Genomic DNA, 23,142 nt, shown 5'->3' with positions numbered 1-23,142 from the left:
CCCAGTGTAAAAAGTCTCTGGGCAAAGTAATCCAGAGACCATTGAGTTCTTCTCGCTGCTTCGTGCTCCGCTCTTCGCTTTCCTCTCTGCCTCTCCGATAGGGTGATCGGACGCCTTCCCACTCAGACTGCAGTTGCCCATATCACACCGTTAGTACAGCTTAGGGGAGAGGAGGTGTGCTGTCTCTTTGGGGCTCTTCATGTCACTAGAATACTTCCCAGTCCAGACCCCTGTTACCTCCAGACATGTGCCTTCATGCTTTCGTAGGACCAACTGAGCTGAGAGCCCAGGCTAATGGGCTCAAACGACTCCGGTGTGTTAGTCCAGAAATTAGGAGCAGGAAGTTGTTTGTTTGTTTTTTTAATTTAGGAAACAGTTGAATCTAGAGAAAGGATGACTAAAGATGGTCACGATTAGTGCTGTCAAATAATGGGAGTTTTATCATATGTAATATGTGGCAGCTTCTCTATCCCCTAAAAGGCATACTAGCCCAGTGGACAAGAGTTACAGTAAGAAAGGTTTTGATTTAATAGATGAAAAAGTTCTTCCTTCTACAAAAATGTCTTTTTCTGATTTCAAAAGTAATACTTAAATTTAAACATTGCAGAAATACGAGTTTAAAAAGCTGAAGTCCCACGAAACATCACTGGCGGCTGTTTGTTTCTGTTCAAGAATAACTTTCTAACAGTTCTCCGACAATACGTAGGAATCAGGGATTGAGGCATCAGATAAATCAACTAGAGTGACTTCCAGGGTTGCTTGTACATCTAAGATGGATCTTCTGAAATGCTCAAGTCAGAGCTTTGCCCAAAACCTTCAGGCATTTCCCAGATGTATTGCCTCTGGCAGTGGGAAGAGCACTGAACATGGAGCCAGTGCATTCATATGTTCTCTCATTTGCTAGGCCCTGGGAATGCAGAGAAGAAGTTCAGTGCCGGTTCTGGCTCAAGGAATTTGCTGTTGACTGGGGTTTACAGACCCATCAATATGTATTACAGTAAAAATAATAGCTGTCAATTATCGAAGTATACTGTATGCCAGACACCACACTGAGTGCTCTATATGAAGTATCTCACTTTTGTTTATTATAGTAAGTGTGATTGGTGAGCACTAAACAGAGATCAGTTCTGAGCACAGAGGAGGATGTGCTGACTCGGCATGGAGAGTTCAGGAAAAGCTGAGTCTCGATGAGTAGGTAGGAGTTCACTGGATCTAGAAAGCAGTATAAACAACCTTTCAGAGGTGTGGAGGAACTTGGTTCATTTCAGGAATTGCAGGTAAAGTAGTTTGGCATGACTAGAGTGAAGGATGTCTGCAGGGAAACCCTGGTAGATGAATTTGCTAGGCACTACATTGTCTAATTTAATCTTCATAACAACATTGTAAGGAAGGTATTATTATTATTCTCTAAATATGCAGATGAGGAAACCAAACCTTAAAAGGGCCAAGTTAGCCCAAGGTAACTCATTTCTTGAGTAGCAGAGCTAGCACCCAAACCCAGGTTACTTATTCCAGAGCCTAAGATCATACACTTGCAAATACTTAGTCAATAAGCATTGACATCTGCTATATAAGAGGTACCTGTGCTAGGCGACACAGCCTCTCTACTCACAAGGCCCTACAGTGTACCTGTAGAGACAGACAATTAATTATAAAACAACATGCTAGTACCATGTGCTGTGAGCAAACAGCTAGGAAAACATAGAAAAAGGAGCTGTTGCTTCTTGTTCTTCGTGTGTGTGTGGGGGGGGGGGGGCAGGGGACTTAGGTGAGGCTTCACAAAGTTGATATTTGAGCTGCGTGTTAAAAGAATGAACAAGATTTCATCAAGTGCCCAGCCTCTCTTTTCATTGCATAACCAGTTTTTTTTAATGGTCTTCATTTGCTTGTATTTCTTTCCTTACAACCTGTTCACTATTCAGTCTCTTGCCTTCTACTTTCCCTTCCCATTCTTCCACTGAAACATTTCAGTCAAAAGTCACCAAAGAACTAACTGGCCGGTTGCCAAATGCTGTGACCTCTCTCAGTCCTCACCTTCCTTCACCTGTCTACAGAGGTTTCCACAGTGAATACCTCTCTTTGATCTTTTCTCCCCCCCAGTTGTCATGACACTGTTCTCTCCAGTCTTGTGATCTTGCTGCCCCTTCACAAGTTTTCCTAAATGCTGGTGTTTCGAGGGGCACCTTCCTGAGCATCCGTGCTCCTCATTCTCCTTTCTTCACTCTCTGATCGGCCCTGTCAGCTCCTGTGTCTTCAGTTGTCATCCATCTGCTAAAGGGCCTTTGCTCCCCACTGTTCTTCTGAGCTCCGGATCAGTGGCCCCAGCTGCTGATTGGACTCCTCCGCCGTACTTTCCTCATCGGTTAGTATTCTTTATTGCAAGTGGTAGAGAACCAACTCAGAGCAGTTTATGCAGGAAAGGGAAACTAGTTATAAAGATTGAAAGGGTGTCTTAGAGAATTGAAGACAGGAATGCAACCAGGCCTTAAGAAGGGACCAGAACCAGAAACGAGAGCCTGTGGAAAGCCCAGGAACCATTCGTCTTCCTTCTCTCAGCTCTGTTTCTCTCTCTTTGGTAGGTATGGTCATCCCTTTCACCCAAGAGCAAATTATACAGTTCTGTCATGCTGATATTAATGGTTGTCGTTCCACCCATTTTTAAGTTCCTAGGGGAAAAAAAAAATGTAAAAGAAAAAGCGGGGTGGGGGGTACTTCACTGGTAGTCCAGTGGTTAAGACTCCGTGCTCCCAGTGCAGGGGGCATGGGTTCAATCCCTGGTCAGGGAACAAAGATCTTGCATGCTGCATGGTACGGCCAAAAATTTAAAAAAAATTAAAAAAAGTAAGTTCCTAGGAAAGTAGTCCACTCTGGTCAGCTATCGGAGGTGGGAGGGAAAGTGCAGCCACACCAGACAAATGTGGCTCCAGGAGTCAGAGCAGTTTCCAAGAAGGGAGAGTCTCTGGGGCTGAGCCAATGCCTACGAAAGTATCTAGTATAGGTACCTCAACCTTTCCAAGTCCAAAGCAGAACTTTTCCACCTACCTGCTTTCTCTTTAAAACCAAAGGGAATATGTTCTCTACCTATCCTCACCTAAACTGTGTATTTTTTTATACTGTCTATTTCATTTATGGGTTCAATGGAATTTCCGTAAAATTGTCGTTGTACTTCCCATCTGTTCCTGCCTCTTCCACCCCTCAGGGCTGCTCTGAGATGGCCCAGTCTGTCCATTTCCCTCCATTCTTACTGCCTTGGCTTATTATGCCTTTTTCATCTGCACTGTTGCAGTAGCCTGCTGGTGGGTTTCCCTGCTTTTAGGCTTGCCCTCCTTAGTGCACCATCCACACTACAGCCAAAGAGATCTCTCTAAAATCCCTTCTGGTCACATCGCTCTCCTGCTTTGAGGTCTTTCTATTCCTTACAGTCTGTCTGTGGTGGAAAGTGAGCATCAGTGAAGGCTCCATTGGGAGTTACATCTTGAGCTGGGGTCTGGAGGGTAAGTGAAGCCTGCTGGATGGAGCAGCAGGTAAAGCTGCGTGTCTTTGTGACATTCCTCGGCGTCATGTAGTGTTCCTCAGCTCATGTGGTTCCTGGTGAGCAGCCTGTCCCCCCTCATCACGGCCCACTGGCCCTCTCTAAGGTCTTTACTTTGCAGCACTCTGTGTACTACAAAGTGCTTCTCCCCAGAGTAGGCTCTGCCCAGCCCAGTCCTGCTTCACTCAGCCATGTTGGGCTGGTGGATTGCTTAAGTATCCTTTGTCTTCTCTACAGGCTCATGAGCGCTCAGAGAGTTCAGAAGTGGCTTTTGTGATGCAGCTGGTGAAAAAGCTGATGATTGTCATTGCCCGCCCTGCTCGTCTCCTGGAATGCCTGGTGAGTGGGCTCTCGGGAGGTTGGGGGGGGTGGGTGGCTGGAGGGGAGGGAACGGGGGCTGTAGAGGAAGTATTCTGCTAACAGCAGAACTGTGGGGGTACCCACTGCCATTTCTGCTGCTGAAATCCTTGTTTAAATGTGACACGCAAGCAAGTCCCTGTGAGGAAAAGTGGTTGCTCCTGAGAAGTGTGGCAGGGAGGGGTGCTCGTCTGCCCAGCCCACACTGAGCAGGCCCCAGGTCAACGGGGACCCTGGGGGTGAGGAGCACAGGCCAGTTTCGTTTGCACAAGTTGAGTCCACCCTTCATTTGATCATTCAGTGACACTACTGAGTACCTGCGTCATTCTAGACACTGGAGATACAGGCGTAAGTAAAGCAGGGTCCCTGATCCTTCGATGCCTCCTCTGCAGTAGAGTTAGATTTCGTCTTTTAGTGCCTTAAGTATGAGGCATGGAGACATGCAAATAATAATTATGATACTGGAAGAAGTTTGCAACCAAGGGAAGTACAAGGTGCAACGGGGACATGGGGAAGGAAGTGCTCTAGTCCTCCTCGGGATGAACAGAGATGGACATTCAGTGAAGGCTCCCTGGGGAATGTGAAGCTTAGTCAGCTACTTGCAGGATAATTATGAGTTTGCCAGGGGAGAGCCATCAGAAAAGGCATTTGATGGAGTACAGGGTGTGTCTGAAGTGTTGGTGAGGGATAAACTGGGAGGTAGGCCATGACAGGACCGTGGAGGGTGTTGGGTTCTTGGCTCTGGAGTTTGCATTTATCCTTAAGGCTACTTGGAGCCATCAGAAAGTTTAGGTAAGAATATGACATGGTCAGATTTACTTCTTTAAACTAATTTTATAGAGGTGTAATTTACATACAATCAAATATATCCCATTTGAGTATACAGTTCAGTGAGTTTTAACAAATATACACCTGTCTAATCACTGCCACAGTTAAGATGGAAAACATTTCTCCCGTCTTAGAAAATTCCCTTGTGCTCCTTTGCAATCAGTCCCTTTGCCCTGGCCATCTTACCTCCCACTCCAGGCAACCACTTATCTGCTCTTTCACTATGGGTAAGTTTGCCTTCTGTACAGTTTCATATAAATTAAATCGTATAGTATGTTCTGACTTCTTTCACTCAGCGTAATGTTTTTGAGAGTCATACATGTTATTGCATGTATCAGTAATTGGTTCCTATGTACTTCTGAGTAACACTCCATCAGGTTTACTCCTAAGAAAGATGACGCTGGCTGCAACATAGATAGTGAATTGGAAGAGAAGGCAGGATGAGCCAGGGACAGCCTGGCAGAGGCACTTAAAGCCGTTCATGTGACGGAGAGGAGCGCCCAGAACTAGGACAGTGGTGGGAGGACAGAGCAGAAGAGTTGGGTAGAGGCGGGTTTCTGAAGTAGACATTCTGACTAGAGAGGGACTGAGGATGAAGAAGAAGGTAAAAGGACTTCCAGTCTGGGTTAGATTGTATCCACATAGGTAGTGGTAGAGTTCTCCAAACCCGTGAGACCAGAGGTAAAGAAAGCAGTGGAGGCTGGGGTCGTGGTGAACAGAGGCCTCTCCCTCAAGGACATGAAGTCCGTGGTTAAACAGGGGCTTGGAGTTAGGCCTGGGTTTGCGTGCTGATTTTCTCTTTCTTCCTACCTCTGTGGTCATGGTCAAGTCCGTGCATCTCTGTGAGCCTTGATTTCCTCACCAAGGTCACAGAGGTGTCTCCAGGGTTTAGCCCATACTGGCACTTAGTAGGCACTCAGTCAATGGGGCCCTCGTTATTATGTGCTCCAGGCAGACAAAGACTTCTGTGCTGTGTCCACAAGGCTCTCCAGCCCCCAGCACACAGGGGTTTGCTCAGTAGATGTCTGAAGCCATGTGTGTGCACCGCCAGGGCTGTGAAGCATGATTGAAGGTGTGCCAGGACTGCCCCTCTTCACTGGGTGTGGGAACACACCTGACAGTGCCGTGTCCGGCTGGCACAAGGCTTTGGACCAGGCGAATAGGCAGAGCTCTCTGGAAACCAAATGCTCTGGTTCTTATTGCTGTAAAGACAGCAAACGCTTAGGATGTCCAATCTGGAGGTGACCTGTAAGACAGCTTTGTCCCCATTGGTTCCTGAATCATGATGTTTCTTGGGATTCAGGGGTAGGGGTGTCCATCACAAAGAGGAAGTCTTCTTGTCGTCCTACTCTGGGTATATGCCATAAAACCAAAGAGACCAGCAGCCTGCTTTTGTAGCCCTCACCACTGACTACCTCTCTCCCCGGTACAGGAGTTTGACCCTGAAGAGTTCTACCACCTGTTAGAAGCAGCTGAGGGCCACGCCAAAGAGGGACAAGGGATTAAATGTGACATTCCCCGCTACATCATTAGCCAACTGGGCCTCACACGGGATCCCCTAGAGGGTGAGCATGCGGCCTGGTGGCTGCAAAGAGGCCACACAGCCTACAAGCTCTAACAGCAGGGAAGCCACTTGGAGAAGAAGCTTAGTTGGACAGGGACACAACACAGCATCAGAGGCCCGAGGGCTATAGGAAAAACTCTGTGTTCTCTGTCATAAAACAGCCCCTCCTTCAGGATTGTCCACATCTGCCTTATATAACCCAAGCTGGATTGCCTTGGGCCCACCTGCGTTGGATTTAGAGCCTAAGATCAAAAGGTCATCACAGAGGGCCACAATCACATTTTCAAAAATGGTCACCTCCTCTGCATGCTTGCCTCTCCTGCTGCCACCTCACAAGTCCTCCTGTGTCTTTGGGGTGGTCCCAACTCAGGGCTTCAGAAGATAATGCCATTCTCTGGGCCTTCACACTGAGCCCCTCCTGAACCATGGGCTTCCAAATCCCTAGTCTCTAGTCGTCCCACTCCTGCCTTTCCTGCTTCCCAACCTCATCTGGCAAAGCAGTCTTGACCAGCAGGATGGGGGCCAGCTATCAGACAGCCCAGCTTTGGGCCCTGTTTTCAGGCATTGTCCCAAGTTTGAGGGAAGCTTTGTAGAATTTGCCAGGCCTTTTGAATGGCACTGGACTTCTAGAAATAGGGGTGGCAATATTATTTGACAAACAAGTCTAAAAGCTGTGACTGCACTAAGGATAGAGCCACAGGACCGCCTCCCAGCCTGATGCAGGAAGCATTAATGCCTTCCCTACATGCATCTGTCGTGTGATGTGAATGGACTGCTGAGATGTCTTGACATTGCCACGCACACTTTTCTCTTGTGTCCTTGCTTTGTTTCTAGAAATGGCCCAGTTGAGCAGCTATGACAGTCCTGACACTCCAGAGACAGATGATTCAGTCGAGGTAAAGACCCTGAGCTCCTGCCTCAATCCTGGACCTGGGGCCCTGTGAAGCAAAGGGCTGTGAATTCTCTCTAAGAGACTGTCTGAAGGAGGGATGGCGGAGTGGGTGATACACTGTCTGAGAGGTCATTCAGTTGCTGGGGAAGAATGGGCAGGAGGCCACGGCAGGGCTAAGAGCTGAGCAGATGCTGGGGCCGCAGCTTCCCCCCAGATGTGAGCTCTGAGAAGCATTCCTGGCTCCTGCCCTTTCCCATGTCTTCCAGGGCCGTGGGGCATCTCTGACATCTAAAAAGACACCCTCTGAAGAGGACTTCGAAACCATTAAGCTCATCAGCAATGGCGCCTATGGGTAAAGGCAGGGGTCAGGGTGTGGCCGGGACTGGAGCTAAGTCAGCCCTGGGGCTCTTCCTTCTGGAAGTGAATGATGCCTAATCCTCTGAGCACCAGATGCCTCAGGATGGACCTGTCCCTCCCCGAAGCCTCCAGGAGAGGCAAGAGCCCAGTTTCCTCTGATACCTGAGTGTGGTTCCTTTCCCAGGAAAGAGTCCCTCTCCTCTTGGCGGCACTTCTGCTCTCACTGAGCTCTGAGGAGGGGTTGAGCTGTGTCCTCAGGTCTTGGTATATCAGGAAATTGAAGAGCTCCCTGGGCAGGTGCTCAGATCCTTCTCATTGATAAGCGCCCCCTGCTCCTTTGTTCTGTACATTGATAAGATGTGAGAGGAAGCAGTTTGACCACCCAAGCTCGCAGTGGAGGAGAGCACAGCTCAGGGGCTGAGGGCCGTGGGGTACGGATGGGCTTTGTTTCCAGGGCCGTATTCCTGGTGCGGCACAAGTCCACCCGGCAGCGCTTTGCCGTGAAGAAGATCAACAAGCAGAACCTGATCCTACGGAACCAGATCCAGCAGGCCTTTGTGGAGCGTGACATACTGACTTTTGCTGAGAACCCCTTTGTGGTCAGCATGTTCTGCTCCTTTGAGACCAAGCGCCACCTGTGCATGGTGATGGAGTATGTTGAAGGTACTGGGGAAAAGGTGGCCTGGCTTGGGGGCCACGGCATAATCTGAGAGAGCCCTGAGCAGGGACCAACAGCTTGTGTAGGCGTGAGGTTTCAGGGCCCAGCTTCCCAACCTCTCTTTGGCCTTGGTTTCTGCCTTAGGATCTCAGAGACCATTTGGCCGTGGTGGGCACAAGGTGTCGCGCCCCTCCCAGGGAGAGGCTTCTGGAGCAGCTGCTGCCATGAGGCTGCCCATGTCGGGACAGGATGTATCAGCCCCACAGCTACAAAGCCTGCACAGCCTGGCAGACCTGCTGGCACCTGGCAGGAGCAAAGGGGGTAGCAGAGCCACCAAAGCCCAGGGCCGGATGCTGGGAGGATTGCATCTGGGCCCTCAGAGGAGAGGAAAGCCACTGCCCTTGCGGATGGTTTTTGAAGGGGATGCCCCTTAGGACCCCACAAAATGCTCTGGGGATGGTGTAGGAGAGCATCATGGGGCACAGCTCTGGAGGGGGCAGCCGCTTTGCCAGTGGCCTTCCCTCTCCCTTCGTCAGGGCTGTGTACAGCTTCCAAAGATATTTTGCCTAAGTCTTGAAGTTGAAGCTGAACAAAACTCCGCTTTTCATTCTTTGGGTAGGTGCTGGGAGTTTACAGTGTTACTTTACTCAAAAACTAAAGGAGAGCCAACAGGAAGGAAATAAATGGACAAATGCTGAAGTCTCATCCTAAAATAACTTAGTCCTGTCCCAACGAGTCAGCTTACAGGCCTAGAGGCCTGGGTTCCTTCCCTCTTTGTCCTGAACGATGGCCTTGACAGCCACTGGCCGACTCGTCTTACCTCCTGCTCCCCTCCACACTCTCCCACCCATGCCAGCAGCAGAGGGGTTAGAATCACAGTCTCTGGCACCAGGGTATTCTGTGACACTATCTACTCTGGGGCCTCTGAGACCATCTAGAGCAGGGCACTGGACCCATCCTTCATGGTGGCCTGGGCTTGTTGCAGGAGGAGACTGTGCCACTCTGCTGAAGAACATCGGGGCCCTGCCTGTGGATATGGTGCGCCTGTACTTTGCGGAAACTGTGCTAGCCCTGGAGTACTTACACAACTATGGCATCGTGCACCGTGACCTCAAGCCTGACAAGTATGCCCACTCTCCCAGTCCCTTGTTTAGGGTGTCCCTCTTGGGTCTCTAGATAAATGAACGCAGACGCAGCACGTTTGAATCTATCCCAAATGGCTGCTAGGAAACACTGCTCATGTGGGTGTCCATCTAGGCTTGGTACTCTAGCCCCTGACTACCCCAAATGCAAAGAACATTGCCAGCAAGGTCTGGCAGGGGCACCGTAAGGCTTTGGTGACATCAAAGAATCACTGAGGAGCTCCACTCAAGAAACCAAGCAGGAACAAAAGGATCCACACATGTAGTAGATGGCTAAGCAAGTGTCCTGACATTTACTGACACCTGCTCTGTGCCAAGCACTGTATTCTAGTCCCTGGCCTGTAGAGCTTAAAGCTAGTGTGGGTGGCAGAAATATCTTTGTATAGGCTGCTTCTTAGAAGGTATTAGTCAGGTGGGCGAAGGTGGGAGGAGGTTTCTCAAGCTGGGGAGCAGGATTTGCAAAGGCACACACAGGTGTGGGGACGGGTCCCATTCAGGAACTACAAAGAGTACAGTATGGATGGCTGAAGCTGAGATTGTTAGTTGGTCAGAGTAGTAAGAGAGGAAGCTAGAGAGAGGGGCAGGGATTGGATCATCAAGGGGCCTTTTGCTAAGTTTGGGTTTAATTTTAAAGGGTCCTAGAGAGTCTCTGAAGGGCCTGTTAACCACAGGGTGACAGTGTCACACTTAGACTCTGATTTAGGTTTAGGAAGATCACTGCCCATGGAAAGAGGTGATGAGACCATGGCAGTAGTCTAGGCCCAAAACAACAGTGCCTGCACTGGAACAGAGTCAGGATGGAGAAGAGAGGGATAGCGTTGGGAAGTGGAAAGGAAATGATAAGGCTGGGGTGAGAGAGCAGGAGTCTGGGATATCTTCCAGATTTCCACCTTGGTGCTGGTGGTGGTAAGCCTCTGTAGTGGAAAGCAGCTTTGACATTAGACAGACCTAAGTTCATAGAGCTCGTTAACTCTCTGAACTCCGGGTCTGTTAACTAAACCTCTCTGAGCCTTGTGTTCCTCCTTTTGGGGATAATAATACCTACCTTTGTTGTGTTAGTTACTCTGTAAGACCTTTCATGAGCCAGAATATTTTGATAAATAATTGCTAAAGCACTTATCACAGAGCTCAGTAGGTAACAGAAACTACTGCTTTTCACTGAGAAGAGGACCAGTTAGGAGGCATGACCTTGTTTTGGACAGGTTGAGTTCGTGTGCCTGTAGGACATCTGGGCAGTTTTTAAGCATGGAGCTCATGAAAGAAGTCAGGGCCAAAAAAAAAAAAAAGTCAGGGCCAGAGATACAGATTTGGGAATAAAGGGGTAGTAGGGTGAAGCCTTTGGCACAAAATGGCTCAGACAGAGTATGTGAAGAGGAAGAGACAGTTCTCTGTGAGATCTTACTTCTAGTTCCTCCCAACCAGCCCTCCTAAAACTAGCCGTGGACGTGGAACGGGATCATTGTGCCCCTTTGCCCTCTCCCTGACTCAGGTGTTGTGAGCCACTGAGGTCAGGAGAGGAGACTGGGAATGGCTGGAGCCTTAGGGTGAGGCTGATCGCTGGTGGAAGAAAGTCTGTTTCTCAGCTGGCTGATACTTGCCCTCAGCGTAGAATACGGTTGAGGGCCGTAAACCAAAGTGAATTGGGGGAATGGGCAAAAGGCAGGTTAGCTGCTTGTGCAGAGTACAGTGCTCATACGACCAGAGCTATTTATTCTTCCACAGCTGCCTGTCTCCCTGATGAAGCTACCCTGCTTATGCCCCACAGTAGACGCCTGAGTGGGGAAATTGGGCATGTACTAAAACCAGCAATCTTGGAAGGCCAGGAAGTAACTTCAGACTTTTGTTTCTCTGGTTTCCCAGCCTGCTGATCACATCCATGGGGCACATCAAGCTCACTGACTTTGGCCTTTCTAAAATCGGCCTCATGAGTCTGACCACAAACTTGTACGAGGGCCACATTGAAAAGGACACTCGCGAGTTCCTGGACAAGCAGGTAATAAGAAGGATGGTTGAGACCTTGGGGGTTGAATCCAGGCCTCAGAGTAAGGACTGGAGGCCACATGCTTACCTTGCAGCTAGATGTTAAGACTGAGAGCTCCTGTCTTTTCCACCTTTCGGTTCCAGGGAGCCATTGAGATAGGCAGCACATTTGGAAAATAAGGTGGCCCACGAGAATCACATGGATATAAAATCCAAAATCATCTTCTACCTCAGGGTTTGAAGAAGATAGGTCACATAACCATTGACACTCTCAGAGACTGACAAGAGGTCAGTCCTGAGACGTCTAGCCTCAGTAAAGAGCAAAGCTCTCCTGGCGCCTGTGTCCATGGAACACAGCTCCAAGTTTCCACTGGGCTGCATCCTGAGAGTAGCCGCGGGGCGTTTCCCGATTTGACATTACAGGTTATGAATGTTCACAAGTCCCTGTAGGAGTCATATGACTGTAGTGTCTGTTCTTTGGAGGCTGGAGGGCAGAGACCAGTTTTGGGTACCACATGCCAAAAAGGAGTGGTGGTTCCAGGCTAGAACTAGATGTTTCGGTTAATTAGGAAAATATATAAACTCACCCCACCAACAGCTCCACCCCTGGTACGCTGGGGCTCCTGTTGCTCCTGCTCATTAACCAGAGTGAGCTGAGTCTTCATTCAGAGACTTGCTGCTCCCGAAGTGGGAGCACCCCAACCCCTCTGGCCGTCATGCCAATGCACTGTCTCTGCATGCTGAGCCAGCCCGGCTTCTTTGTGCCCAGGTATGCGGGACCCCAGAATACATTGCCCCTGAGGTGATCCTGCGTCAGGGCTATGGGAAACCAGTGGACTGGTGGGCCATGGGCATAATCCTGTATGAGTTCCTGGTGGGCTGCGTCCCTTTCTTCGGAGACACTCCAGAGGAGCTCTTTGGGCAAGTGATCAGTGGTAGGTACCATCCCCCTGGCCCACCAAGGGGACAGAATCTGGATCCACAGATATGACTTACGCATGCATCTGCGAGGCTTACGAGTTCTTGTTCTGTGTTCATGTGTGTGTGTTTGGTATGCTTGCCTCAGATATGTGCACATGCAGACTCTGTGTGTCACCTAGCGCTTGTTCTGATTGTGTGCCTGGTCCCACATGAGTGCATGGGTGTACCTGTGTTGTGTCTGTGCATACCCCGTGAGTGTGAGTTCTGTGTGTGTGTGAGTGTACATGTGTCTGGAGTGTAAAGGCAGGGTGAGCTGGAGATCAGACCACTGCTTTGCAGTGGCCACCCTGGACCAAAGAGCAAGCCATGGTCTAGGATGTGGGAGGCTCCCCTAGAAGGACAGGAACCTGTACAACTTAAAGGAAGTGGGTCCCAGGCAAGGCTTTCAGGGCTCTGGGCTGGGCCCTTTATGTCTCCCCACACGTATCGTATCACAGGACCCTCTTCTCCATCTCCCCACTCTGCCCACGACTTCTGAGACTCCTCTAACCCACTCCTTCCCTTGTCACACCCAATGACTCTTCAGATGAGATTGTGTGGCCCGAGGGGGATGATGCGCTGCCACCGGACGCCCAGGATCTCACCTCAAAACTGCTCCACCAGAACCCTCTGGAGAGACTGGGTACAGGTGGGACAGGCCCCACTAACCTTTCTCAGCACTTGGAGGAGTAGGGCTGATTCCATATAACTGGGAGGTTCAGGCTTCAGGTGTGGGCGGTGCCCCTGGATCCTGAACCTCTGCCCTGCTCCCTGTGGGCGGAAGAGGAAGGTGCTGGAGCTGAGGCCTCCAGGCCCAGCCTTTCGAGGCCTAGGTTCTCACCGGACGTGCTGACCTGGACTCCACACAGCTCACCCCAGCCCCTTGCCCACGCCATCCCTGTCCACAGGCAGTGCCTATGAGGTGAAGCAGCACCCGTTCTTTATTGGTCTGGACTGGACAGGACTGCTTCGTCAGAAGGCGGAATTTATTCCTCAGCTGGAGTCAGAGGATGATACCAGCTACTTTGACAGTAAGGCCACTGGTGGGACGGGGAGGAGCAGGGATCCTACCTGTGTGCCCAGAAACACCTGTGCACCATGAACTTGGTATCAGGAGCAACTTCTCCAGGCCCTCCTGAGATCCGAGAGGGTTAAAGGAGGCCACCGCCATGGCCTCTGAAAGGCACTGTTCTGTGTGTCCCAGCCCGCTCGGAGCGATACCACCACATAGACTCAGAGGACGAGGAGGAAGTGAGTGAGGATGGCTACCTTGAGATTCGCCAGTTCTCTTCCTGCTCTCCAAGGTTCAGCAAGGTGAGACTGTGGTGGGCCCAGACTGGAGAACTGGGAGAAGAGGACCTATTGAGGGACATCCCTGGGGCACACCTGGGGAGGAGGGGATGGGCTATCTCTGGGAAAAGAGCGGGCAAGGTCTGGGCCTGCATGTGACAGATGCCTCTAGATCTGCTCAGGGCCCTGACATATGAGATGCCAGGGTGCGGCCAGGTCAGACCAGTGGAATAGCTGTTTCCTCGAATACTCATCTGGTATATATGGGGGAGGGAAGAGGAGAACTGGCTCGAATTCCTGGGCTTCAGGCGCTGAGAATCCTCTTCGCTCCTTGGGAGGTGTGGTCGTTGGGCGTCCCGGCAGGTCTCCTGTGCCCACAGGTGTACAGCAGCATGGAGAGGCTCTCGCTGCTCGAGGAGCGCCGGATGCCGCCCCCCACCAAGCGCAGCCTGAGCGAGGAGAAGGAGGACCGCTCGGACGGCCTGGCGGGGCTGAGGGGCCGAGAGCGGAGCTGGGTGATCGGCTCCCCTGAGATGTGAGCACCCAGAGCTCGCCCAGGGGTGGGCAGCACAGCCATCCGCTGGTGGTCACGGATGGTGGGGAGGCATGTGGTGTGGTGAGGGGCCTTCGAGAAGATGGCTCCTGGAGAGAGGTTCTGTGACACGAGCCCCAGAGGAAGCCTGGGCTGGAGGAGGGAGGCCGCTGGGGCCCCCTCACCCTAGGCCTTGTGTCTCACAGATTACGGAAGCGGCTGTCAGTGTCTGAGTCATCCCACACAGAGAGCGACTCCAGCCCTCCCCTCACAGTGCGCCGCCACTGCTCGGGCCTCCTGGACGTGCCTCGCTTCCCTGAGGGCACTGAGGAGGCTGGCGGCCCCCCTCGGAGGCAGCAGCAGGAGGGTGCCTGGCTCCTGACACCCCCGTCTGCAGAGGGGGGATCCGGGCCTTCCCCTGAACGGCCAGCGGAACGGCGGCTGAAGCTGGGTGAGGAGCCTCTCGGCCAGAGCAGCGCTTCCAGTCCAGGTGTGGCCCAGCGGGTGGCCAGAGGGCCTGGGCTGGGGATGCGGCAGGGGGCCAGGAGGGGAGGCTCCGCTGCACTGCAGGTCTCACTGGTCACTTGGTCCACAGCCATGGAGACTCGAGGAGGCCGCGGGACCCCACAGCGGGCTGAGGGAGCCACAGCCAAGGCCATCAGCGACCTGGCGGTGCGCAGGGCCCGCCACCGGCTGCTCTCTGGGGACTCTATAGAAAAGCGCACTGCTCGCCCCATCAACAAAGTGATCAAGTCCGCCTCAGCCACAGCCCTGTCCCTCCTCATTCCTGCGGGTGAGGCCCCCGGGGAGTGAAGATAAAACTCATAGGAGGGCCTTGGAACCTCTGTGGGCCCGTGGCTGGGGTGTGCACCCAGCAGGTGTGTCTGTGTTCTGTGTGTCGAGGAGCAGGGATCCGAGAGGCTGTGTGTCACTGTGGCCCCTTTGTTAAGAGAGCAGGGGTCTCTGAAGGTGTGCGTTGGTCTGGGGGGGGTGTGCGTGTTCCAGAAGGCAGATAGCACCGTGTAATGAGCGCAGGCTCTGAGGCAGAGGCTCATGCAGATCCTGGTTCCATCACTGAAGGGCTCTTGATCTTGAAGAAGGTGCTTAATCCCTCTGAGCCTCAAGTTCCTCATCAAAAAATGTGGATGTTAATGATGGTAACACATAGGGTAATTGTGACGTTCAAGTATGTATGAAGAGCTTCTGTGGTCCCTAATGCATATAAGTAAGCACTCAGTAAATGCGAGCCCGTCACCTCCTGGGGTCTGCGAGGGTCTGGGCACACGAAGGCGCTTTGCTGCTCAGAGGTTGCGGGGAAGACATACCTGGCTGGGGGCAGGCTCTGTGACTGGAGCTGTGTGGGATCAACAGCCCAGACAGGGGCCGGGCTTGAGCATGGACGCACTAAGTCCCGGCTTCTCCTTCTCCAGAGCACCACACCTGCTCTCCACTGGCCAGCCCCATGTCCCCGCATTCCCAGTCATCCAACCCATCGTCCAGGGACTCTTCTCCAAGCAGGGACTTCCTGCCAGCCCTCAGCAGTTCAAGGCCCCCCATCATCATCCACCGCGCCGGCAAGAAGTATGGCTTCACCCTGCGGGCCATCCGTGTCTACATGGGTGACTCAGACGTCTACACCGTGCACCACATGGTGTGGGTACGTCTGACCATCCAGACCTGTTGTCTCCCAGCTTCATCACTCTTCTTCCTTCCCCTTGCTAGGGCCTGTCTGTCCCTGCTTCTGTCCACGCCCACATTACCCTCAGGGGTCAAAGAGTCGGGGGTAGGGGTCTCAGCTCGATGAGCAGAGCTAGGCCCCACCCTTCATGCTCAGGCTCCAGGCTGAGGACTGTTCTCTCCCCGGGACAGCACGTGGAGGACGGAGGTCCAGCCAGTGAGGCGGGGCTCCGTCAGGGGGACCTCATCACACATGTCAACGGGGAGCCTGTGCACGGGCTGGTGCATACAGAGGTGGTGGAGCTGATCCTGAAGGTCAGTGCTGGGTGTGCCGCCTGCTGCGGTCCCTGAATGACTCCAGCCTTATGAGTCTGTGACTGGCCATGGGGGAGTGGGAGAGTTGGGCGCACACATACCTGACACTGAGGACAGATGCACATACACACGGAACTTGGGTGTGGACATAGCAAAGGGTTTTCACTGGAAGGCGACACCCTCATTGACCAAGGCAGGGATCCTGCTGAGCTGTGGGTAGGACTGGAGGACAGGGCATGTGAGCCTCTTCTCTATCTTCCCAACCCCAAACTACTTGGGCTCCAGTGGAGCCATTTCCTAATCTGTGAAGAAGGAAGGTGGTCCCTGGCTCAGACGTGGTGATGCAGGGGCAGAAGCTCAAGCCGTGGGACAGCCGTACTCAGCGGGAGGGGGAGGGGCAGGGGCAGGGGCAGGAACACAGCCACGGCCTTAGCCTAGGCTCATGCTCTGATCCCCAGAGTGGAAACAAGGTGTCTATTTCAACAACTCCCCTGGAGAACACATCCATTAAAGTGGGGCCAGCTCGGAAGGACAGCTACAAGGCCAAGATGGCCCGAAGGAGCAAGCGGAGCCGGGGCAAGGATGGGCAAGAAAGGTGAGCCAGACTTAGCCCAGGGGATCTGCTCTCAGCCACCTAGGTGCTAGTGTGTGCTGGGGACCCTGGCCCTGGGCCCAGTGTGTGCTGTGCCCTGGGCACCAACTCAGACAGCCTCTGACCCCTGTCTCTGCAGCAGAAAAAGGAGCTCCCTGTTCCGGAAGATCACGAAGCAGGCATCCCTACTCCACACCAGCCGCAGCCTTTCTTCCCTTAACCGCTCTTTGTCATCAGGGGAGAGTGGGCCAGGTTCTCCCACACACAGCCACAGCCTTTCTCCCCGATCTCCCACTCAGGGCTACAGGGTGACCCCTGAAGCTGTGCATTCAGGTATGAAGGGCTGGTTGCAGAGACAGCCCCTGGGAGGTAGCAGAGTCCTGGGCCCTCTGTGCTTCCCACTCATCCCACTCTGAAGCTCTCATCCAACCCACCCCCTTAAGATCTGGCAGTCTTGGGGAGGAGGTGACAGAGGTGGAGGGTGACTTCATTTCTGTAGCCTGGGCTCTGGTTCACTGGTGGAGTAACCTTGATGATCCTGGGACATTCCAGGCCTAAGCCCTGTTTTGCCCCTCAGTCACTTCCAAGAGCTAACTGCTCTGCCTCTGTGTGTGTGTGTCTCTGTTTGTCTGTCTGTCTGTGTGAAGTGGGGGGAAATTCATCACAGAGCAGCTCCCCCAGCTCCAGCGTGCCCAGTTCTCCAGCCGGCTCTGGGCACACACGGCCCAGCTCCCTCCACGGTTTGGCGCCCAAGCTCCAACGCCAGTACCGCTCTCCACGGCGCAAGTCAGCAGGCAGCATCCCACTGTCACCACTGGCCCACACCCCTTCTCCGCCACCAGCAGCTTCACCCCAGCGTTCCCCATCACCCCTGTCTGGCCACGGAGCCCAGGCCTTCCCTACCAAGCTTCACGTGTCGCCTCCCCTAGGCCGGCAACTCTCACGACCCAGGAGTGCGGAGTCACCCCGCTCACCACTGCTTAAGAGGGTGCAGTCAGCTGAGAAACTGGCGGCTGCACTTGCTGCTTCCGAGAAGAAGCTAGCCACTTCTCGAAAACATAGTCTCGACCTGCCCTACCCTGAGCTAAAGAAGGAATTGCCACCCAGGGAAGTCAGCCCTCTGGAGGTAGTTGGGACCAGGAGTGTGCTGTCTGGTAAGGGGGCGCTGCCAGGGAAAGGGGTGCTGCAGGCTGCTCCCTCACGGGCCCTAGGAACCCTCCGCCAGGACCGGGCTGAACGGCGAGAGTCGCTGCAGAAGCAGGAAGCCATCCGGGAGGTTGACTCTTCAGAAGATGACACTGATGAGGGGCCTGAGAACAGCCAAGGTGTACAGGAGCCAAGCTTGGTACCTAACCCAGAAGTGGGCCAGGATCCACTCCTCACAGGAGCAGGAGCAGGAGAGGGTGAGGAAGAGGACGCCTTCTTGCCCAGGGATCCCAGGAGCCAGGGCCCGGTGGTCCCAGGCCTATTGACAGGGGTCACACTGGGATCTCCCAGAACGGAAGGCCCTAGTGTCCCCCAGAAGAGGCTTGGGATCCTACAAGCCTTTGAAGAGGCTGCCAGCTCCTCGTCATCAGCTCCCAACCTGGGTAGGGCTGGACCCACAGACCCCATCCCCCCTGAAGGCTGCTGGAAGGCCCAGCACCTCCACACCCAGGCACTAACAGCACTTTGTCCGAGCTCTTCAGGACTCATCCCCGCCAGTTGCTCCACTGCCTCCACCTCCGGAGAGCTGGGCCTGTGGTCCTGGAAATTCATTGCTGAAGACCCTGACAGGGCATCCCCAACCAGAAAGGCAACAATGGAAGATGGGCTGGCCAGCTCTCAGGATTTGGAAACTACAACTCCAGTCCACCCTGCAAACTTGTCTCCCAGACAGGAGGGGAAGTCATGGCCACCCAGTGCCCCTGGGCTGGCCCATCTACCTTGTGAGGTTCCCAGCCAGAGCTGGCTATGGGAGCCTGAGTGTACACAAAGAGAGGAAGAGGAGCCAGCCCCGGGTATCACCAAAGTGCCTGATGCCTCAGGTGACAGGAGGCAGGACATTCCATGCAAAAGCTGCCCCCTCACCCAGGAGCCTGGGCCCAGCCTGCTCCAGAAGGGCCGAGACCCAGGGGGCCCTCAGAAGCATCAGGACTTGGCATTGGCACCCGATGAGCTTTTAAAGCAAACATAGAGGTTGTTTGCCATTTCTTGCACTCAGTCCTGTGTAATACACGCTCTTGGAAACTATCTTTATGTCTTTGGCTTTCTTCTTTCCTTCAGTCAATACAAATGTAACTTAAGGTCCTGTGTTGCTGCTGAGAATGTAGTGATGAATGAGACACGGTTGTGGGAGGGTGCCTAAGCCAGCTAGGCTTCCCAGAGACTAGGGCATCTGAGCTCAAACCTGGAGGACAGATGATAGGTAGTAGTTTGCTAGGTTAGAAGAGTGGGGATTAGTGTGAGAAAGAATGTCCAGACAAAGAGTACGGCAGTTGGCGTACACCTGGCATACTCAAAGAGCTGAAAGTAATTCAGACTGGAAATGGGTCTAGTGAGTTAGGCAAGGGCCATATCTAAGAGTCTTCTAGGAGTTTAGACTTTCTGTAGGAGATGGAGAACCAGAGAAGGCCATGTAGCAAGTAATATTCCTGCTTTATAGAGAAGGGAACTCAGGTTTTCAGACATTAACGTGAACAAGATCATACAGCTCTGGGCAGGGCTAGGATTAGAATCTAGACTCTCTTGACTCTAGAACCCACATTTATCTCCTAATTTGGAGTGCTCTTAGCCAGTAAATGAGAAAAAGAGGTAGAGGGAGGTGAAGAGTTGAACTTGGGATATATTTAATTTGAGGTACTTGTGGGACATCCAGAAGTTTGGGTGCATGGGTCTGGAACTCAGTAGGGAAATCTAGACTGAAGTTAGAAATCTGAGAGCCATCAATGTATCAGTAGTAATGCACTAGCATTTAAGGCAAAGAAAGAAGACATCAAGGAAGAGTCATAAAATCCAAAAGTAAAGAGATTTTAAATGGAAGGAGAGCTTACTTGGTAAAATGCTGAGCGGCCAGGTGAAATAGAGAAACTGCCTTCCGTATTTAGTCATAAACCCTTAATGTCTGTAGCCAGTCAGCCCTTCTTGGGCTGTTCTCAGGTAGGCCTTAGCACTGGATATGGACATTGCTGACGTGAGCAGCCCCCAGTAGGTAGGACTGCAGTTGGTGAGTGGGTGGGTGGTGTGGAAGGAAGGGGGAGGACAGCTGTGGGACCATTGTTGGAGGAGTCGGGAGATGGTATCCCAGGGACAGGAGGCAGGGCTGTGGTAGAGGGCCTCCATGGTGATGCAGGACTCACTCGCCAAACTGCTGTCTTGCACTGACTGTTCTGTAATCCAGTGCCTAGGTCAGAAGGAGAGGCATCAAGAGGCCTAGAGACAGGAAAATGCCTCTGGGTACTGGCTGGGCGCGACATGCATCCTGCAGCTGCTCGTCACCCTGCGTCGGGAAGGCTGTGGCCGCCAGAGGGCGCACCCTGCCTGTGGTGGCAGATGTCTGTCCCCTCAGCCTTCCAGGCCCCTCTTGAACCTCCCTTCCTCCCTTCCTTCAGTCATTCACTGACGGCAGATCCTTGGACAGCCTTTACGGGACACTGGGAACACAGGTAACTAGTTGCCTGGGGCAGCCCCCCATGTAGGTCAGGATCTGGTGAGAAGCACCATACCATAGGTAAAGGGGGAGGTGCGGGCACATCTTGCAGCAGTTCCTGGGAGGGAGGAACTGCCCCCCTGGGGCAGTTGGAAATGGGAAGGAAGGGGTTTGCGAAGAGTAGGCACAGAGATGCTAAGCATCCTGTATTGCTTAGGGCAGCTGCCCCAAGTGCTAGTGGTGCTCCCCTTGAGAAACACTGCTCGATTAGCCTGAGGAGTGAGGAGCTTCTGGAAGGTAATTCTGGGAGTGGTATAATCAGATTTAGGTTTTAGGAAGATCACTGGCCGCAGTGTAGAGAGGCTCAAGTGGAGTAAGCCGACCAGAGAGAAAATGATGTAGTGACCCCTTGTGGTGGTCTAAACTAGGATGGCAACAATGAGGAGGTGTCCCCAGACGGAGGGGAAGTGTAGGGAGCTGGACGCATAGCTCTGGCAGCCATCAGCCAATAGGTGGTAATTAAAGCCATAGGAGAAGATAGGGATTGTACAGAGGACATGTGCAGAAGGAAAAAGGAAAAGGTCCAAGCCACTGGGGTTAGCTGAGTGGAGGGAGCCAAATGAAGAGTAACTGAAGTAGGGGATGAGATCCTGAACTTGGGAGAAGCCAGATGATTTTAAGAATTTTGTGATTTACCATAAGAGCAATTGAATGTTATTTAATGGTTTTACGCAAGTTCAGATTTGGGTGTTTTTTTGTTTTTAATTTTTTGGCTGTGTTGGGTCTTTGTTGCTGTGTGGGCTTTCTCTAGTTGCGGCGAGCAGCCTACTCTTCATTGTGGTGCACAGGCTCCTTATTGCTGTGGCTTCTCTTGTTGCGGAGCATGGGCTCTAGGCACGTGGCTTCAGTAGTTGTAGCACACGGGCTCAGTAGTTGTGGCTCGCGGGCTATAGAACGCAGGCTCAGTAGTTGTGGCGCACGGGTGTAGTTGCTCCGTGGCGTGTGGAATCTTCCCGGACCAGGGATCGAACCCGTGTCCCCTGCATTGGCAGGCAGATTCTTAACCACTGTGCCACGGGGGAGGCCCTTTTTGGTGTTTGTTTTGTTTTGAGTTTAGTTTTTTTTGTTGTTTTTAGTTCCCCGACCAAGGATTGAACCTGGGCCCTGGCAGCGCAAGTCCGAGTCCTAACCACTGGACCACCAGGGAATTCCCCAGATTTCTATTTTGAAACGATGACTCTGGTTGCTATAATGAAAATGAATTTGAGGGGGCAAGAATGATAAAAGGGAGGCCTTCCAGTATTGTTAGAGATAGTGAAACAGTGAAGTTGGAGAGAAAAGTTGGGTATCTTTGCTATTTAGAAAGTAAAATTGATATGGGTTGGTGGTGGGTTTTATGTAGACACAAAGCAAAGGTATCAAAGATGATGACTACATTCCTGACCTATATAACCAGATGAATTATGTATTTCCATTCACTGAAATATGAAATAATGAAAGAACCAGGGCTACATGGTGACCCTGCGTTCAATACGTTGCATGTGAGGTACCTCGCAACATAGGCCTGGGCAGGAGAGACAACGATGGGTATAATTGGCCTAGAGATGGTAGGTGAATTCATGGATGTGGATAAAACTGCCAGGGAAAAAGGCATAAGTGAGGTGGCCAGAGGAGCCCAGGAGACTTAAGAGTCCAGGAGAATTAAAAGGAACAGTCAGAGATGCAGGAGGAAAACGAGATGATCATGGAGTCAATGGCAGAGTTTTTCACAGAGTAGTCACAATGCTGGTTACCTAAGACATCAAGGAGAGCAATTTCAGGTAGTGGTGGGACCCGTACTGAAAAGCTTGAGGAGGTGAAGAAATAAAGACAAACTTAGATGTTTTTTTAAAAAGGTTAGGCTCTGAAGAGATAAAGGATTGAGTAGAGACTGAGCAAGTGGAGTGAGAGACAGCCAACCACGTTTAAATGGATCATCCAGTTGAGAGGAAACAACAGAGAACTCACAGGAGATTCCTGAGAAGATGGGAGAAAATAGGATCCAAAATACACGTGGAGAGACTAGCTTATAGTTGAAGGAGGGCTACCTTTTGTAATTTGACAGGTGAGAGGGAGAGGAGTTATGTGGATGCAGACCAGTTATAGGTTTGGTGGTAGGAAGGTAAGGGAATTCACAGCCAAGCATATGTTTAGTCATTAAGTAGACAAAAAGTTTGCAGTCCTGTGGGACACCCAAGGCCCCATTTGAGATATCCCGCCAGCAGGTGGAGTTCAGAAGAGAGGACTGGGCTGGAGATAGATAGGAGTTTGAGCATCCCATGCCGAGGGTGGGAAAAGCTCTCGGAATTAGGGGAAATCATCCGTGGTTCCTAGCAGTGGCCTTGAGGGTGCTATGTAGCTAAGTGCAGTGGGGAGGAAGGACGTTGGCAAGGTCATTTAGAACAATAGATTATTGCCCTTCAGTCTGATTTGTAATTCAGTACACAGGTGAGTGGGGCCTGAGTGACAAGGATGAGAACTGCGGTGCCCTTTGCCCACAGTGCTGGTCACATGTTTGCTGATTATGTTCCCAACATGTAGGAACCTCAACAAAGAGGGTGATGGCCGGGGGCAACAAGAGGACAGGCAGACTAAGACAGCCCACACCCCTGCCCCCACAAAAGAGCATGCAAACACACTGCTGGGCAGAGACAGGTATTAAGAATCAATTAAGTGGCCTTTCTGATAAGAATGGGGTGAGGACAAAAGGGCTCTCACGTTTAACTTTATCAGGGTTAGTTTCTGAGTCTCCCTGTGTGCTGTGTTGGTGGACAGGATTCTGGCATCATGCCTGACAGG

The 23,142-nt window shown here is 52.1% G+C and overlaps 1 protein-coding gene across 11 annotated transcripts in view; it reads left to right on the top strand.

The window, feature by feature from the left end:
* Positions 1-18,908, top strand: part of MAST2 (microtubule associated serine/threonine kinase 2) — a 201,344-nt gene extending 182,436 nt beyond the window's left edge. For 5 of the 11 annotated variants that reach the window (XM_033416471.2, XM_033416473.2, XM_033416470.2 and 2 more), the window contains 19 exons: positions 3,770-3,871; positions 6,150-6,282; positions 7,116-7,177; positions 7,440-7,525; positions 7,985-8,193; positions 9,174-9,312; positions 11,191-11,323; positions 12,080-12,245; positions 12,818-12,919; positions 13,179-13,301; positions 13,475-13,584; positions 13,869-14,095; positions 14,299-14,582; positions 14,688-14,885; positions 15,523-15,749; positions 15,962-16,084; positions 16,543-16,679; positions 16,816-17,009; positions 17,324-18,908. In XM_033416471.2, the coding sequence (XP_033272362.1) occupies positions 3,770-3,871; positions 6,150-6,282; positions 7,116-7,177; positions 7,440-7,525; positions 7,985-8,193; positions 9,174-9,312; positions 11,191-11,323; positions 12,080-12,245; positions 12,818-12,919; positions 13,179-13,301; positions 13,475-13,584; positions 13,869-14,095; positions 14,299-14,582; positions 14,688-14,885; positions 15,523-15,749; positions 15,962-16,084; positions 16,543-16,679; positions 16,816-17,009; positions 17,324-18,852 (4,284 nt within the window). In that variant the 3' untranslated portion in view covers positions 18,853-18,908. The remainder of the gene's footprint in view (positions 1-3,769; positions 3,872-6,149; positions 6,283-7,115; positions 7,178-7,439; positions 7,526-7,984; positions 8,194-9,173; positions 9,313-11,190; positions 11,324-12,079; positions 12,246-12,817; positions 12,920-13,178; positions 13,302-13,474; positions 13,585-13,868; positions 14,096-14,298; positions 14,583-14,687; positions 14,886-15,522; positions 15,750-15,961; positions 16,085-16,542; positions 16,680-16,815; positions 17,010-17,323) is intronic. The other 6 variants (XM_004285754.3, XM_033416474.2, XM_049702528.1 and 3 more) reach the window with 5 other exon arrangements.
* Positions 18,909-23,142: the final 4,234 nt, after the last annotated feature.

Source organism: Orcinus orca, chromosome 1, assembly GCF_937001465.1.
Source record: "Orcinus orca chromosome 1, mOrcOrc1.1, whole genome shotgun sequence".
In the NCBI taxonomy this organism is placed as follows: domain Eukaryota; kingdom Metazoa; phylum Chordata; class Mammalia; order Artiodactyla; family Delphinidae; genus Orcinus; species Orcinus orca.
Note: the sequence above shows the minus strand (reverse complement) of the source record. Positions and strands in the feature narration are given on the sequence as shown.